The sequence below is a fragment of the Dermacentor albipictus genome, chromosome 8 (assembly GCF_038994185.2).
Source record: "Dermacentor albipictus isolate Rhodes 1998 colony chromosome 8, USDA_Dalb.pri_finalv2, whole genome shotgun sequence".
Classification (NCBI taxonomy): domain Eukaryota; kingdom Metazoa; phylum Arthropoda; class Arachnida; order Ixodida; family Ixodidae; genus Dermacentor; species Dermacentor albipictus.
Genome location: NC_091828.1, coordinates 91,198,296 through 91,216,643, shown reverse-complemented (window position 1 = coordinate 91,216,643; position 18,348 = coordinate 91,198,296). Strand labels below are relative to the sequence as shown.

Here is an 18,348-nt window from a genome sequence, read left to right as displayed (position 1 = left end):
ATGGTGCCCCACGCTTGCAGCAAGCACGAGCGATTGTTCGTAATCTCATCTAAATTCTTCAGGAGCAAATTGAAACAGCGGTGTGTCGCTGAATGTTTCGTTGGCTGGATAATACGATTACGCGGGAAGGGGCTGTGTAGCGGACAGATAAAACCCCGGCGCGAGACCGTCGTTGGTCGCAACGATAAGGCCGCCTCGACGCCGGTAACCTGGTCTTCAGAGAGGCTGCCAACTGTGCAAGCAGAACTACAATTACACAGAGTAAAACAAAGAGGTACCGCTAATTTTAATAAATTATGTAAAAGACTGGGCGGTATTTTCAAAACAAGACGATGACACTTTGAGTCACAATGACAGCACAATTGCACCACGACGGCGCTGCGACAACACATACATTAGGGAGTCTACATTCTGGCGCTGTTTTAGGGTGGTGGCAGCCTTTGTAAGGGCACTTGCCGCCGCCAGCTAAATTAGCGGGTTAAACTTTCTGACAAGCTATACAAGATGTGGGGAGACAAAACGGCGAAGGACCAGCCGGCAGGCCACATTTCCCGCAACCCTTGGTGACTCGAAACTAACTAATTGCGTGTAATGTGCCTAACACACATAGCACGCCCTTGTCTGGGTTTAGAAAAAGTTTGTTTCAGCAAGAGTCGATACGAAGACTGAGTCACAATGCCGGCATAGTTGTGTGCTTAGAGAAAATGGCAACGATTCCACTCTGTGAAGATCGAATGGCAGCGAAAGTTGACTTCAATCAAAGAACTCAAACGAAAACCAAAGTGCTTTCGCTAACATTTCATATTCACAGAGTGAAATGTTTGTCAATTTGAAGAGCCGTTAAATCGACAGAAAAAGGCAGCACATTAAGCACTTCCTTGCGTGATATAAATCTGCTTTACTGAGAGCTGAATATATCGCGCCGTAACTGGGTATAGCCAAGCGCGCCGACACGAGCCAGCCCAAGCGGGCGACAACAGAGAGGAGCTGTTCACCGAGATCGCGCCGCGTTTCGACGCGTACCAGCCGTGCCGCGCTATCTGCGCATGCGTGGGCGCGCGTCCGCACGCGTACGTGTGGTCTGGGCTTAACCGGACGCGTCCAACGGGCTCCGACGCGCCCGGCGTCGAGCGACGCTCGCCCGCGCGCCAATAACGTCCGTCTGTAAACGCGCCTTTGTAATGGCCCATTCATGCGGCGGGCGTCGGCGCCGGCGTAGAGCTGGAACCACATAGCGCGTTTGTCGTGAGTGAAAATTGGCAGCGGCTTAGCTGGGCTATGCCAGGATATACGTAGCGAAAGCTAAGGCATAGCATAGTTAGCCTTGGCTAAACTTTATTGCAAGTCCAGGTTAGTCTGGTTGTCTAGCTATGTTGCGGCGTTTAGCCAGTCGTTCGGCGCGCTGTTCTTCTGTTTCCTGGGCGATTCGTTTCCTCTTCGTCTCGTTCTGATGTCGATTCCAGGCCTCCTCCTGCTCATCAGAATTTTCACCGGCCATACTGCCGCCTCAACTGCGGTTGCGGCGCACGCGGGCTCTCCTTTTCAATCCTCCGACGTGTTACCAGGCATACGACGCAGCTGGCGAAGCGAGCGGAGGCGAGCGCAACGACGAGGAATGCGGTGTGACGTCATACCAAACGGCGGCGCGGGAAAGGCGCGGCGCTGTGCAGCGGCGGAACACCTGTGGCTTGGTGCTACTATTGGCGCATGCGCAGTAGTGACTAGGGAGCGAGAGAGAGAGAAAAATATCCGCGGCGAGGTGCACGTTGTGACGTCATGCGCCTCCCCGGAGCACCGCCACGGCGAAATCGCAACTTCGCGGCCAATAAAGCTTTCGTTTAAAAAGTTTATTTCAACAAAAGACGATACGAACACTGAGTCACAATGACGGGACAATTCTGCCAGGACAATGACATCGACAGAGTACGAAGCACTGTATACATGCCACGTTTTGGAAGGAAACTCTGAGTCCACACTCACTAACATATAACCACATAGACCCACGGCAACGCTCAATTACACATGAACTAATTGTCACATTACACAAAATGACGTTCAATATATACAATGTGCAATGGTTATCGACAATGTAAAGAGTTGATGTAGCGATGATATGAGATGTGTATATACAAAGCGTTTAGAAAAAGTTTACTTCAACAAGAGACGATACGAGAACTGAGTCACAATCAAGGCACAATCCCACCAGGACGATAACATATACAAAGTACGAAGCACTGTTAAGATGGCAACGTGAAAGAATTGTCCGAGTACGCACTCACTGGGACATAAAGAATCTACCAATTGTTACCCCATCCAAAATCAGGACGTCATGCATACGGTGGCCTTACGCTATCTCTCAAAACCATCATTCAATACCAAGCAGATATCCTCGCTTTTAACAATCCATTTCTTCAATACTAATCAAAATCGCGACGAGTTAAGGCACACTAATGTTGCTTTGTTCCCCAACGTAAGGGTTCTAACCCATCGTGTTCCTTGGTTATTATAACACGCGCAATGGCCTATTTTGTGTACACGAAAGAGTCCGCGTTGCTACAGCACGATGATGAAATACCGGCGCTCTCCTAAAAGAAATTGTCCTCCGATGCAGGTGACACTTGGAATACGAGCCCTAGCAGCGATAGAGCCCCGCAACAACACGAACCCCGAGCACCACCGCGGCCTGGTCGTTTCCGTCGCCAGCACGGAGGGACGCCCTCCTGAAGTGACCGAGCATGCGTCCCCCCGGGCTCGTTCTTGAAAAGCGGTGAGCTTCGCGTCGTTTTTATTAAAAATCCCGATTGCTTGCACGTTCCTACTTTGTTACATGCCGCTGATCTTGCCTACCTTGAGGCGCGCCTCACAGATAGAAAGCGGCGCAAGGTCTACGATTGATAATAATAATAATAATATTTGGGGTTTTACGTGCCAAAACCACTTTCTGATTATGAGGCACGCCGTAGTGGAGGACTCCGGAAATTTTGACCACCTGGGGTTCTTTAACGTGCGCCTAAATCTAAGCACGCGGGTGTTTTCGCATTTCGCCCCCATCGAAATGCGGCCGCCGTGGCCGGGATTCGATCCCGCGACCTCGTGCACAGCAGCCCAACACCATAGCCACTGAGCAACCACGGCGGGTGGTCTACGATTGAATCCGCACACAGCGTTTCCGGTTCACAGCCTCCTCCGAAAGAGCGATCGATATGCAAATAGCAGCAAAAGTGCGATAAACTCCACGTACGCTTTTCGCTGGATGCGGCAGATTTCACGGCACCATCGTGAAAAAATGTGTGGCGGTGCCGTATTCGTTCGCCACTACAAAAACGTTTATTCAGGCAGAGAGTTAAGACTGCTACAGCTAGTTCACTTAAAGTATCTGATAATCTCTATATTATGTAGATGTCGCGAATATGTATGCCCTTTCATTTACCGAGAACTTTAGCCATCCCCTTCTCGTCTTCGCACCACGCAGTTAATAAGCCTGATTTAATTATTTCGCTATAATAATGTTCGCTTCGATTGTTTACCCGGCTTCCTAATATCCAACCAACAAAAAGCGGGCGCGAAAGAATGCGATCAAATTTTCTTGCGTAACTAAACGTTGCCGACTGGTGGCTCCTGCGAAGAAACTACGTGCTACTTTTAGAAAACAGTGTTGGAGACAGTAGTTAACCGGGCTAAAATTACAATGACTAACGGCCGACAAGAGTTACGGGCGCACCAAAGCAAATAAAGCCGTTCAAAAATGTACTGCACAAGCTCTCTACAACAAAAAACAGGGCGGGCATCCGCGCAACGAACGTGCGCTCGCTAGCAGACGACGCACAACACAATGACAGCAAAATTGAAAATGTCATGTTGTATGATCCGTGCCTCGTATACATATATATTGTTTGGCGAAATGATATAAATGTAAATTTGCACTTGATATAGAGCGCTGCTTTAAAGAGTGCAGATACGCAATCGGTCTCAGCCTCCGCAGAGAACGATTGCCGCGGTGCGCGTCTCCGCCCCAATCCCGTTCGATCGCAGGGCCCTCGCACAATTTCTTTTTTTCCCACACGCGGCGCCTCAGCGGGAGGGCACTCCGGGCCACTCAACCTCATTCGAGTACACTCCAGTTTGCACCCGTTGGGGCGTACCTTGTCCCCAAACAATAGAGAGCTTTAGTTTAGGGGACGCAAGTGATTTGCGTACGCAAGAACTACGGGCGACGTCAGTGGCGTAGCAACGGGGGGGAGGTGCCGTGGGCCCTGGGTGCAAGGGGCCAGCGAGGGGGGGGGGGCGGTGTCATATACGTCTGAAGACACCCCTCTTTCCACCGGCTACACTCGAAGAGGGGGGTGACAGAAGACCTATGGGCCCCTGATGCCTGACTACCTAGCTACGCCACTGGGCGATTGTACTGCGCATGCTCAGACCTCTACGTCTCAGTCTGCGCATGCGCAGTACCGTCGCCCCTAGCTCTTGCGTACGCAAGCCGCTTGCGTCCCCTAAACTAAAACTCTCTAATAATCTTCCTATCTCGCGTGCGTTTCCTGGTACCGGAGAAGCGTGCGCAAGGAGTTGCCCAGGAGGCTGAGAAAAGCGAGCTCGTGCTTGATAGGTTGCGTAGCAAGGTGGGCGTGACCTTTAGGAACAACGCATGCGTATTGGCGCGTCGGGTTGACGCGTCACGATGATGGCAAAATGCGTTCATAGCAAGCTGTCGCTTAATAAACGCAGTTACGTGACCGGTGGAGAGATATGAAATATTGTTTCGCAATGGAGCAGTTCGATTCCCCATCCATGAGGCTCCGGACGTTTTCTCTTTTCTCGATTCGGCGTTGCTAAATTCGTTAGATTTAATTCAAATCGGTTCAGCGGTTGTCTGAAGAGGACATTTCGGCGATCCACACGTATTTGAACGAAAAAAGTCAGGGTTGGTCCCAAGTTACAACGCCCTCTTGCGGAGCCTTCGTGCACCATGATCAGACACTGAACCTAAAACCATAATGATAACAGCACCGTAACGAATATCAAGAAAAGCATCCGCGCTCCCTTCTAAGTCAAAGCACACGTACGCGGCTTCCGTCAACACGAACTGGGTCACTAATAGCGCGCTTTTCGTAATTAACCAACGGATGATTTCCCTGCTTCCCGGTATTCCCAAGGGCGTCACCGGAAGGCCTGGCAGTCGCTCTACAGCAAGAACTGTAGACGACTGCATATGGCCGTCACGCATGGTAGTTAGCGGCCGCATACCTCAGTATAGTTAGCCGGACCTTTATTTCTTACGAGCTATAGCCATGAGACAGAGTAGACAGTGGCACGCCCTCTTTTTCCCTAAGAGCTTCACTATCAGCAGCCTTGATTGGCACGATGATACGCAAGGACACTGCGTGTGTAAGGGATAAGCCTCGAATTATACGCGTACTATAGACAGAAATTAATCTTGGCTTTTGATCTCGGCTGTCTTCCCGGTCGCCAAAGACCTCCTCGTGCACGGACAGAAGAGGAAGTAACTCCACCTTAACGCGCGGTAAGTGGAACGGGATAACCGGTATTTCGGCGAAGCCACCGGAGCTATGGGTTATCTGCACGAGTCGAAGCTGCTCGCATCGTGCAGATAGACGCTCTCAAAGGTGCGGCAGCGGCCTGTCGAATGAGGCACATACACACACGCACACAAAGAGTGATAAGCGGTTCGAGCTCCGTGTTCCAGATTTGTTACGGGCGCGCCAGCCGGTCGCTCTACTTCGCCGCAGACGTCCATTTAAAACCGGAGGCACTGAATTTGGCGCCGTCCCAGAGTCGTACGCCGAAGTGTGTACGACGTCATCGCGATCGCGCTAGGTTTTAAACACGTAACGAGAAACCAGTGCCGGAAGCAAGGCACACGATGGTTGAGGCGTTTGGTCAACGAGAAAAGCGCACTGAGTTTCGAGCGATCATCGAGAGCTCACCGAGCGATCATCGAGAGCTCACCGAGCGATCATCGAGAGCTCATCGAGCGATCATCGAGATAGAGGCCAGAACTTAAGTTACAAGCAGTGAGCGTTGGGCAGAGGAAGCAAAAAGGTAAGAAAGAGAGGAAAGGGTCGATGAGAAGGATAAAAACGGTCGCTTGAATGAACGTTGCAGCTTTCGAGATGTCGCAAGGGGCACACTGAAAACAAGAACGAATTACGGAAAACAAGCGTTCACTTTTGAGCCTGCAATGATGCTCAGCAAAATGGGAAAACAAATGCTGAAATTAATTGAATTTTATTGCTGAAAATGTGCATTTAAAAAAACAAAAGAAGCGTCAACACAAGTTCATACTACAATAATAGCGAAATACGGTTACATAATTAGTGTGTGCGCTGCAAGTAAGGCGGTTTAATGAGGACGGTGATACCGGGTGACTACGTCAGTTCACATGAATTCCACCAAAATGCCCCTTTAACGTACCCAATAAACATTAATATTTTTCGTGTAAGAAATCCTGTAGAGATTTCGAGATGGAACTTTGCGCACGCGTAGTTCATGTCCAGTATATACGCGCTGAAACTTATGCGGAAAGTTGTACCTTTTGGAGTTCGGGAAGGTTATTGAGAATTCTCGATGCGAGGTAGTCCGCTTTCGAGGTTCCCGCTGCCGGAGAAGCACAATAAAGAGACGTTTTCGCCAACGCATCACTAACGCTACAGTGCTGTCCCGGTAACTGGCAGATAGAAATGAAAACACTTTCGGGACTCGGAGGCGTTGTTTTGTAGAGTTAATTTTGTCGGAAGAAACAGGCGATTTCGGTAATAACGACAAAGCGCCGCTGATACTTTGTCCTCCGCGTCAGGTGAGGCTAAGCGAACTGCGACTTTATCGTTTAGCTCTTTCTGACACGTCCAAGAGCAAGTACAGCATGGGAGATTTCGAATCGAAGTGGGTGGGTCTTCACGGCAACAGCCACAAAGCATTTTCATGCTGGGATGTTCTCCTCTACGTAATTTTATAAAATGGAGGGCGGGCGCCTTCCCTCTCTGATCCAGTCTAAGGTTACGTTGTCCAAGGATACTAATCTCGACACTGCCAAATTCTGGCATCTTGAGGTTTCCAGCCAGTAAGACCTGGCGTACCCGCCTTGTGATACAATCATTGAAGACAATGCCCAGGGATACTATTCTTGACACTGTCGAATTCCGCCACATTTGAGGTTCTCAGCCAATCATAGCGGGCGCCCCCTCCTCCTCCGTGCGATCACGTCAGAGGTGACAATGTCCAGGCATACTATTCTTCGCAATGTCAAGTTCCACCATACTGCGCTTTTCAGTCAATCAGAGCAGGTGTCGCCACCCTGCGGGCCAATCAGAGCCGACGAGATGGCGAACTGGACCGCATTCAGAATAGCACCGGCCGGTGCGGCCAGCGGGCCGGCGCGACTAGCCACATGCTTCGAGCGAAGCCATCGTGCGTGCCTCCGCAATGATAAACCCGCTGCTGCCCGTTGAGTCATTCTGGTGGCTAGACAGTGAACAGGAGGTCCCGGACCAACTACGTGTAACTGTAGTTAGCCACGCCCCGTCATAACTGCGCCGCCACAATTACTCGTGACTGCCTCCGTCGCACTTCGCAAGCACGATTCCGCAGGGCCCTGCGGAAGAAACCACCAGACCGCTTCGAAAGGCTTCCCCGCCGCCAACAAAGGGTGAGCCCGCGGCGGGGGGGCAGGAGGGGGAGTTCCTCAAATGCCGCATGCCAGGGCGGCTGCCACTTCGCCTCCGCCGCACATCGATGTGAACAACCGGGAAGCGTCGACTCCGGTATCGCGGCGCGAGGGGGTGCGACCGTGGCGTCGATAGAGAGGTGGGCATCCCAACGAGAGGAACACGCCCTTTTCCGTCAACGCACGCTCGCGACTACCCCGGTCGGGCGGGTTCCTCGGCCGGCGTCCGAGCTTGGCCGGGACGGACCGCACGCCGGTCTGTCCTCTGGTCAGCGCGCGAGAGACGGGCGAGGAGGCGTCGCGCCGGGCAAAGCGGCCGAGGAACCCGTGCTAGGGTCAACGCCCAGCCGTCTTGCCAGACAAGCGTGCGGCCGACGCGAAGTCCGGCTTTCCAGCGGACGGTGAGGGGGGGGGGGGGAGGGGGTCAGCGACAGGTCAAGACGGTCTTCGCTGGCTCCTCCGGAGCGGTGGGCAACGCTCTCAAAGCCTGTCATAGAAGGCACGATGTAAGGTGGTCAACGAACGAACGAGTGAACGAACGAAAAAGCGCGTAGAAAAGAACGAAGCGAAGGAAGAAGCAGAGGTATGTGGCATGGATGAGGGCACGGCTTCGGCCACCGGAGAATGAGGGGGCAGCGTTCGACGTCGGGCCAGCGCAGAAGAGTTCTTCGGGAACGCCTTCGCCGCAGGCTCTCGTGCAAGGCAGTTCCGTATATAGCTGACGGCGCGTGCCGTGTGGTGCAGGAAGTCTTCAGCCCGCTGACAACGGCGCTATAAAAACGCGAAGGACGAGAAGTATTGCTCCGAATTTCACCCGACTGACTTTATTCGAAAGTGACAGGTGCGGTGTAGCAGCCATCGTATGATAGTAGCATGACAGCGGTTATATACGCACCGGCAGAATTCTCTGTTTTATGCGAAGCATATTACGAGGGCTCAACCCAGCTCCTCAGGCGCGGCGGTGACCATGAAATCACGTGACACCGTGACGTCACGACAGAGGAGAAGTGGCTTTGGCTCAACTCTTGCAAGACGGGCTGGGTGGGAATCGAACCAGGGTCTCCGGAGTGTGGGACGGAGACGCTACCACTGAGCCACGAGTACAACGCTTCAAAGCGGTACAAAAGCGCCTCTAGTGAATGCGGTGTTGCCTTAGAAACGCGCTGTTTCTAAGGCGTGCGTCTCTTGCTCAGGCGCACATTTCGTTGCCGCGCCGAACGCTGCTTTGCTCGACGCTCACCGCGTCCAATGCGGGGCGCGTAGTCGCTGCCCTGTAGCCCATTGTCTTACACCCCTTGGCGGGTCGACGGGAACGCTGTCGCGTTCCACTCTTGAAGGCGAAGAAGTAATGCATGAGTTGTTTCTTCGTCTAGCCGAACCAAATATAGCCAAGCAACAGCAGTTAACCAGGCTAAACAGTGGTTCAACAACTAAAATAAAGGCTAGTATGCTTCGCATCCTGGGCTTAACCTTACCTAAGCCACAGCCATTTTTTTCTAATAAAGAGCCCTCTCTCTCTCTCTCTGAAGTGTCGAATGCGAACGAACTGGCTCTTAGAGAGTCTACGGGTTGTTGCTCTCTCCGTCATTGTTGCAGTTCTTATTCTGCGGCCGCAGTTTCTGTGATGTGCATAGTTCTACCAGAGTCTTTCGTTATATCCAATGTAGCTTGCTATACAAATCATGTGCCGGACAAAGTGGATTACATTATGTGCAAGAGGGGCGCTTATACATTCGTTGCTCTTCCTAAACTGTGGAGCTTCTGAGGACTGATTAGCCAGCAGGCGACCACGAGATGGATGACGACCGTGATGTCAGTCGTAGTTGGGTTTGCTTAATTTTTCTGTCAGTATTTTAACAGCGAAGCTTGTAAAGGTAATGCCGCAGGTTTCCGCGCGTAGGCGCTGAAAGCCGATGGCGACGTGCGTAGTCTCTGACGGTATCACATGTCAATCAAAGAAAAGTCACGACTCAGCCTGGATCGCAGCTCCGATTTTGCCTTGAAACGCAAAATCAAGAGTTATTAAATAGATGGTACCTTCGGTGTACCTCGATCAGATATGTAACTTCCTTTCGCTGTTTGATTTAGTCAATGCACCGTATTTTTTGTTTGTCACGTCACGTTTCAATGGCTCCGCGTTAGAGGTCAGCCAAGATGAGCCTAGCCAAGGAACAATTCGCAGGCATCGCGTCTGAACCTCTGGGCTGTTAACATATGATCGGTAGATGTTCTTCAGAGTAACGTTCGTGTCGTACCGTTTTTGGGGTGTTTAATTGAACAAGGACTGCACAGACGCTCGAGGGACATTCACGCCGCCGTCGTGATGTCTCGTTATCGAAGGCGCATGGGCGGCCTGCGCGTCTGAAGGGAGGCGGAGTGGCTTTCCCATCAAATACACGCGCTGACTAAGACTGCATGCGTCACGTGTCTATTATACGAGTAAAGTTCACGTGGGTGCATCGACTTGCGAAATTTCTGCAGCGCCGTGCTTAGATTAAAAAAAAAAGCTTTTTTGTACACCTCGTCATACTTCAAGAGCTAGCTGTCAGTGCGTCGTGTGACATGGATCGCGAAATTTAACCGAGATGAGACCTGCGAGCACCTATCTTCGGACCAGCATGCATCGAGGAACAAGCAACAACAACAAACAGTGCCGACGCCAATTGCACTTGGCCGGCCGGTTCCTGCGGAGCGTTTGGCGTGACCTGCGGATAGTTGGCTTCTCCGCAGAGCAGTGGAGCCTGTTTCGACCACGTGATGGTGTTCGGCGAACGGCGGCGCTAGAAACGCTGGAGGCGGTGCGAGCGGCGAGCGGAATACAGCAGTGGCGCTTAATATAACAGGAGAGTGGCTGCTTAACTGCTGTGCTTATTTAAATAATTACGCAATGAAACAACAAACGCCAGCTAAGTATCATCACTGGAACAAACGTACGCTTCAAGCACGTCATTCCTTTAATAAATTCCTCTTGAAGCATCCGGCTATGCCTTTAAATTGACAGTCATAGACGATGGTTTCTGCCCAATGTGTACGTGAAGTGCCCTTTAACAGATTACCTTTAAAAGGTGAAATCATGACGCGAAATGTGAGCGCAGCGGACCGTGATCAGCCAAACACTAATTTCAAGTATTCCGCAATGAGCAAATTACTGAGCATACTTTTCTTTCTATAGTGCGAGTACTACGTGCGAGGTCGACTATAAGAAAATGAGCTACAAACGAATTTTACACATCAGGTCTTGTCACTCGCTACAGCGCATTTCGCTAAACCAGCAGTAACGCCTAGCGCAGCTCAAATGCATACCAGCCAATGTGGTCCTACCATGTGGCAGCGTCGAAGCGTGGAGGAATTTCAGAACGGTAGGATTGTATCTACAAATGGCGAAGGGTTGGCTGAGTTCGAAGTCATCCAATAGTGTTGCCCATATTATCCTATTATTGTGCCTGCTTTATTCGTATTTCTTTAGAGCAGGTGTACACGAGTATGTAACATGCCAAGCGTAGTGCTGCTTGCGGGGTAAGGGATCTTGTTCGAATGCCAGCTTGTCAAAGTACATTAGTCGAGAAAACGAGCATGGAGCTGTTGCTAGTATGTGTGCAACTGTTCCCTGTTAAATCATTTTTCTATAAGAAACTTTCAATTTTGTTAAATTCAAACAGGCCACGCCAGACGCCTAAAACTGTGAATGAAACAAGCTGCTCACACGGTTAAACTATTTCTCTATTCCATACACACGACGATGCAAGGAAAACATAACCTTAATCGCAACAACTTCGAGATGTAAATTTATTGCACGTTTTCAAGGTGTCTAAAACTCGACCAATTCACAGTGATCAAATGGAAACCTGCAAGGTCCAGTACGGAAAGTTGTAAAAGTACGAAAGTGCAGACAGTTGGGTTTGTTGGTTAATCAACACTGTGGGTACAGCGCGAAATAGACAGGGCGGAGAGAAGAGGCAGTAACACACAGCGCTGACTCTAGACAAATTTTATTGGAAATACGGCGCGCCGCCGCATGCCTACACACAAACAATCACACCGGATTAACTCAATCTTGGCGCTGCATCCCGCAACGACGCATCACGCAAAGATACACCAACAGTAAATTATCGGCGCGTACAACATGCCATATAGGACAGCATTGCGGTTTGTTCTTTGAACGGCCGGTTTCGGAGTCGTGTCCTGTTGATGTATATTTGCGTGATGCAACACGACAATTGTGCTGATTTGGTGTGATTATGCATGTGTGTGTGTGTATGCTTATTTATTTATGATTTTCGTTATTTCTTTCTTTATAGATGCATGCCAAGTCTTGAGTGTCAGAGCTGTGTGTGGCCACTTCAGTCCGTCCTGTGTACTTACCCACAGACAGTGTTTAAAGTACGGCCAACCTTAATTAAAGTTAAAGTGTAAGGCAATCGAGCAGGTTACCTTAAAATAAAGGCGGCGTAATGGCCTCCAGGAAACTGCCCTGAAACTTCAGATACGTATATACCAAAGGCGCACCAACTTCCAGCACCAACAAAGAGATGATTGCACACGTACATATCGTGATCCCGTGTGCCCAAAGTCACAGTTCCGCACTCATCTCGAAAGCACACCTCCCGCAACTTGGCTGAATGTTTCCACGCGACCGGCAGTGACTTTGATGCTAGACGTTTCTTTTGAGAAAAAAGTCAAACACGTTTCCACCCCTTTCTTTTCTTTACAGAAACGAACAGGAGGCCACTGCAATCGACTGGAAGCGTCACAAACCTCCCGATCCAAGCCACTGCGTTAACAAAATTGAGTTATTTAAATTCTGGGGGTTTTTAAGTGTTAGAACCACATTCCGATTATGAGGCACGCCGTAGTGGGGTAGGCTGGAATAACTTTGACCACCTGGGGTTCTTTAACGCGCACCCAGGTCTAAGTGCACGAGCGATTTTGCATATCGCGGCCCTCAAAGTGCGGCCGCCACGACAGGGATTGAACCCGGGACCTTGAGCTCAACAGAGCAACGCCGTGACCACTGGGCATCGCGACGGGCAGCACCTCCCCCTTCCCCCCCCCCCCCCCCCAAGAAAACATACAATCGGGCCACGGGAAGACATCGGGAATCCTAAACGTCCTTTCTATTGATTTGTTCGAATAACACGAAAACGGAAACAGCGACAAATGTCTCACTCGAACGCGTTCCTGGTTATTTGCGCTTGTGTGCTAAGACGGAGCACTGGGAGTGACAAACAGCGCCAGCGCCGGCCACAGTTGAACAGCACCGAGCATCGGTGGCGACGAAGTTGACGACCCCAATCAAGGTTGACCTCACCGAGACAGTCCTGAGCCCCGAGGTTTCCATGGCGCATCCGCCCTGCACAGTTCTGTCGGCAATGCCCATGGAAACCCCGAAGTTCTCGGCCAAGCCTACCAGAACATCAGCCACCGCCACACACCGAGTCTGGAACCCGCATGGTGCCGCCTCTTTATTTTTCACAGTGGCAAGACGATTCGGACCGTCGAAGACGGGAACATCGGTCTCAGAAGTTGAGCGACAGCCTCAAGGAAAAATAAAGCTGAATTCAACTGAATTGACAGTGTCTGTGAAGGGCAGTGACAGAAGGAGGGAGGCTATTCCAAGTGTTGCTAGCTCCGGGGCACAAAAGAACCGAAGTATGCGTTAGTATTACACGTCGGAATGCCGTCATTGAAGTGGCGACCAATGCGGGATTAAGTCAGCCGGCTCACGTAGAAAGAAGCTGGACTTTCAAAGCTGGATTAGTATGCGGAAGTTTACAGGACAAGCTTACGCCCAATTAAGCGCGCGAAGTGCAGCTCAAAGCATTATTGTCCACTGCAAAAGCGAAGTACACTAACAAAGGCAATTGTTTCCGCTCTCAGCTAAAATAACAATCTTCGCTCCATTTAAAGAAAATTCACTCCATTAAAGAAAGGAGTCCATATACCAGCGTATGTGGGATCGGCCCACGTATGGGGAGTGCTTAACGCCTGCGTCCTTCACCGCGGGTCGGTGCGGGATTTTTTTCTACCCACGAACACGATAGTGGGGAAAGCAGCCCTTAACAGCTTCCCTGAAATATTAAGTCGTTATTTTTATTTGCTGTCCATCAAAGTGCTCAACGGCTAAATAAACTACGAACAGCGTGTCTCGTCGTCTCCTTCAGTCATCCATCACCCAAGATCACGTGACTTCCATGTAATTAAGTGAGACTTATCAAGAAATGCGCATCACGCATGCCATTGGATCCATCTCGAAATTTCTCACTGCACTCAAAAGTATCTTATGCCTCCAAATTTGCCTACGAAACGTCGAATGTCTTTGGTCTCTTCTCGTTTCCCATTTGTTGTGTTCCAAGCAATAAATGTACGACTGTGATAACATCACCACCGCACGGTCTGCCCCCCAAAACAGAAAGAAAGATGCGATGTGCTTGACTTTCCTGTGAGATCGTAAAATTGTTTCAACAGATCTTAATTAAGGTAGCATCAGAAATATCACATAAATTTTGTGATAGAAATTGAACCTGAAAATTATTGCGATGATCGCCTCCACCCTCCGGCGTACCTGAAACACACGCACACCATGCAACGTCTCCGTTCATGCCGGGGTGCCCGCATCGAAAATGCGGCTGTTGTTGATTTTCAGTTGCTGATGTGCACATCTTTTGAGGAGTTGCTCCTGACTAGGGCATATGGCGCACCGAAGAAGCTACGAATTTCGCCATGTAACCGATGGCCCCTGGCTGCCACTTGGGACGAACTGTGCCGATTGCGTGGACATAGCGTGAGACAGTTTCTGCGCAGTGCACAATGGCTTTCAAGGAAAAATCAATCTTGAGCATACCCTTTTATGTGAACGGTTATTAGGTTGTGTAACTGCATGGTGGTGTAGTTCGTGCGAAGGATGCATTGCAGTTCAACTGCTTGCCGCAGTAATTCACTTGATCATTCTGAATCTCTCTTTTTTTTTTTGACAAACATATAATTCCATTAGCCAAGGAGTACTCAAACACTTGATATCATAATCGAGAGGAGACTGTAGCTTGATTTATTGGTTAGCTTGTTTTCTGTTTTACTGTACGCCGCTCCTTCCAGACCATAAGCGATCAGTGGTTACCGGAAACAGTAATAGAATCCCAGCAATCATACCTCGGCGTTTATACCAATGTGCCACAAGAACCCTGGCCATATTTCATAAGTCAATGTTCATATTTTGATCAAGCTAACACTCAGGGTAGCCATCTTGACGTTTATACTTGCACGCCCTGCTTCAATACAGTATGCATTATATGCATTATGCGTGACTCATCGAAGATGGAAATGCAACATCACAAGCAGACGCGCGCTCGTATGGCGCCGGTAGAAAATACGAAGACAATGTGATGAACATTACAAAATATGTAACAGCACCTATAACTATACGTAATGTTTGTTGAGAATCAATAGGCAGTGGCGCATAGGACAATAACTCGTTATCTTCCTTGGAGCTAGCTTAAAACAGTGCTGTTGGAGTCTGGCTTCTGATGACGTCGAATTCCGTAAGACAGACGTGTTTTTCGACGGCTGCTTTACTGGGCAGGAACAAATAAATTTAGGGAGTCCAGTTATGGTAGCAGGCCTCCGCTTTGACATTGGGGAACACGAACAAACCCATCGACCAAGCTGGCAGACTGATAATGGTGTACCGCAATTCTTCTGGTTTAGGGTCTGGGGGGTTTGTTCCATCGCCGCCGAACCAGGACAGCGGCTCGCCATTCAGGTGCACTTCGGAGCCTCCGAGATCCGAAGCCGACGTGAGAATCCAACGCAGCTGGTTCTCCCAGAGCTTCCGAGATCCCGTTTTCTTCAATTTGGCGCCCGTGTCGGCGAGGCGGACGCCGTAAAAGGCCAGCCCGCCCGGATAGTTACGGGCGCAGTGGACGTAGATTCGAGTGGCCGGATCCTTCAGCTTCGACTCCTCGATGGTCAGCACCTTCTGGCCCACGTGTTTGGCCAGCAGTAGCGTCACCCAGTAGTCGGCCGTCGGCTTGACTCCTTCGCCGGATTCGTTTTTGGCCACGATCATGGATTCGGCCGTGGCTCCGAGAAGCGAGTCGCGCAGCACCGCGGCCACGCCCCTCTTGGAGGCCACGCCGAAGGCCTCGGTCCAGGACAGCATGGCGGCGAACGTTCCCGAGACGCCGTCGACGAAGCCGGGCGTCGTGGACAGGGACGTCAGCCAGATCCTCGTGATCCGGGGCGCCGCCGTTTCGACCAGGGCCTGCACGTTCTGCAGCTGCGAGTCGAAGCGTTCCATGACGGCGGGGTCCAGGAGGTCCTTGACGGTGACGTTGGAGGAGTCGTGAAGGACGTGCCTCAGGGACACCACGTCGACGAACCGGCCACGGCCCTTTATGAAGCGCTCCAGGTAGCGCAGCCCGGGACTGCGCAGGGTCGACACGCCGGGCCCAACCAGGGGTGCCGGGTAGAAGGAGACCAGGTCGCGGAGCGCCTCGTACTCGCAAGCCAGCGCGTAAGGGCTGGGACCGGGGCCGGGCCAGTTCTCGGCCGCGGCCTCTCCCAGCTGCCACATGAGCCTCGAGGTGAGGTTGTGGCGCTCGCTGAAGCGCATGAGCAGCGCGGCGTCTCGAAGGTCCCAGCGGCCGAAGACGGGAGACGAAGGCTCCACGTCCTCGAGCCGGTGGGCGTTCAGGCTGAACAGGAGGCGCCAGTCGCAGCGCTCGACGAAGTTGTTCAGGGCGACCCACTCGGAACCCATGAGGGGGAACCGCTCGCGGCTGCTTGTGCTGGCAGCGCGGAGCCGGCTGCGCTGAACGACGAACGGTAGGCTGCCTCGAGTAGACAAAGGAGCGGCGAATATTAAACGGCAGCGAGCGACAGACGAGAACAGAGAGTGCTAAAGCGGGCGGTGGAAACAGTGAGCTTGGTACGCGACAAATACGCATCCATTGTATTGGCGTTCCGAGAGAGAGAGAGAGAGATGGCCCTTTAATGAAATACAGAGAACACTGCCGAAGTAGATGCGCCTGCACGCTAATACGCATAGGGAAGGAAAACGGGAACCGAAACGCCTTAGGAGGAGGAGGAGGAGGAGGAGGAGGAGACGGTACAAGGAAAAAAGAAAGGCAGGAAAATATATGACCATGGTAGGTACACGTGAGACAAACGTTATGGTACTGATGTAAACCGGCTAGAGCTTGCCAATGGAATGGAAACAAGGTATATAAAGCTTGACGTTGCCCTGAAGGAGAAACCATAGGACGTAGTACGTTTCCTATATTTCGTGATTATTGGGGAGCAGACCCGATTATACTGAAATAAGATGTCTTTTAGCCTCTGTAAGCTGTATATACATTTAAACAAAGTCTGACCAGTACAGTGGTTGCTGAACAATTGCGGCACACTGTCTTTTTCTTTACTTTTGCAAAGAATTGACCTGACAGAGAAAGAGAGAGGGAAACATCTTTATTTGTCCAAGGGGTTCGGGCACGTAGGTCCCAAGGCCCCCGTACGACTCAACTCCACTACACGAGTCTCCGAAAACTGTCTATGCTCAAAATGCGATGGAGATAAGCATGATTGGTTGATTTTCTGCTCTCTCCTGTTATTTCCACTGCTTGTGTCATTCTATTGTGTACCTAACTCTCGCAGTAGACGTGGAGAGGGTTGCACAGTGTGCTGAAAAAAAAATAAACAGATGGACAACCTTGCCACACGTCTTGCATTTAGGCGTGTACGCTGATGGTTGAGCGACTACTTGCGGATTCGCTTTGGAACCACCTCTTGCGCAAGGTAGGTGGCACACTGCCCTGACGGCATCTCCGAGCAGTACGTTCTCCGCATTACCATTTGGCATTTCATGAACCAAACACAAACAGTCATCATTATAAAAATTCGAGCACTACCCCCATCACTTCTTCACTGGCACAAAAATGTCTGCCATAATATTTCGGAGGAAGCCCTGACAGGGTCGTGTCAGCTGCGAAAAATGAAATGTAAAGCCGCGGTGGTCCTGGCCTTTTTCCACGGTGGCGTCGTTATCATAGCGCTATACATACGCTGTGTAAAAAAACGCTGCGACACGCAGTACATCTTAATCATGAAATCACGAAAAGCGGGGCTACTGCCTTGCATTCATGCTTAGCTGATTATGTGCTTATATAAAGTAGATGTATTGATTGAAAGATCAATCAACTAGTTCATTTATCGGCTATTTTCTCACCGTAACATGCTTAGGCATCGATGGTCCACTGAAAGAACGATGAGCGAGATCCTGCGGTTAGTACCCGGGAGGCAGATCTGCAGGAGACCTCGAGTACTACTTCAGTACTGTCTAATACGGTTTAGAGAGCTGTTCAGAACTGAGTACTGAAGTGACCTACACTAAGCGATCTGAAATCAGTGACTGCGTTGAATACTTAACGCGAGTCGATTTACCAGTCGCCCGCTACAAGGACGTAGGCTCTGCTTCTACCACAAGATACAGTTTCCATCTTAATTGCATTTTTTTTTTCTTTTCTTGCTTGCTTCTTTTTTTTCCCGTTTCCACACCGTGCAAGATATATCAGTATGAAAAAAAAAACACTACCTGTTACTGCAGTGCACTTCACGGCACGTTTTGAGTCTTATCTCTCCAAATTGTCCAAAGAACAATTTCTACAGCAAAAGCT

The 18,348-nt window shown here is 50.6% G+C and overlaps 1 protein-coding gene and 1 long non-coding RNA gene across 3 annotated transcripts in view; one reads left to right on the top strand and one right to left on the bottom strand.

The window, feature by feature from the left end:
• The window catches only part of LOC135911365 (uncharacterized), a 30,082-nt gene extending 16,834 nt beyond the window's left edge, over window positions 1-13,248 (top strand). For both annotated transcript variants that reach the window (XR_010567288.2, XR_010567289.2), the window contains exons 2-3: window positions 2,612-2,767; window positions 12,393-13,248. This is a non-coding gene — a long non-coding RNA (uncharacterized lncRNA). The remainder of the gene's footprint in view (window positions 1-2,611; window positions 2,768-12,392) is intronic.
• A 1,455-nt stretch (window positions 13,249-14,703) lies between these two features.
• LOC135918238 (uncharacterized) overlaps window positions 14,704-18,348 on the bottom strand; it is a 64,831-nt gene continuing 61,186 nt past the window's right edge. Inside the window, exon 12 of the mRNA XM_070524660.1 lies at window positions 14,704-16,506. Within this exon, the coding sequence (XP_070380761.1) occupies window positions 15,270-16,506 (1,237 nt within the window). The 3' untranslated portion in view covers window positions 14,704-15,269. The remainder of the gene's footprint in view (window positions 16,507-18,348) is intronic.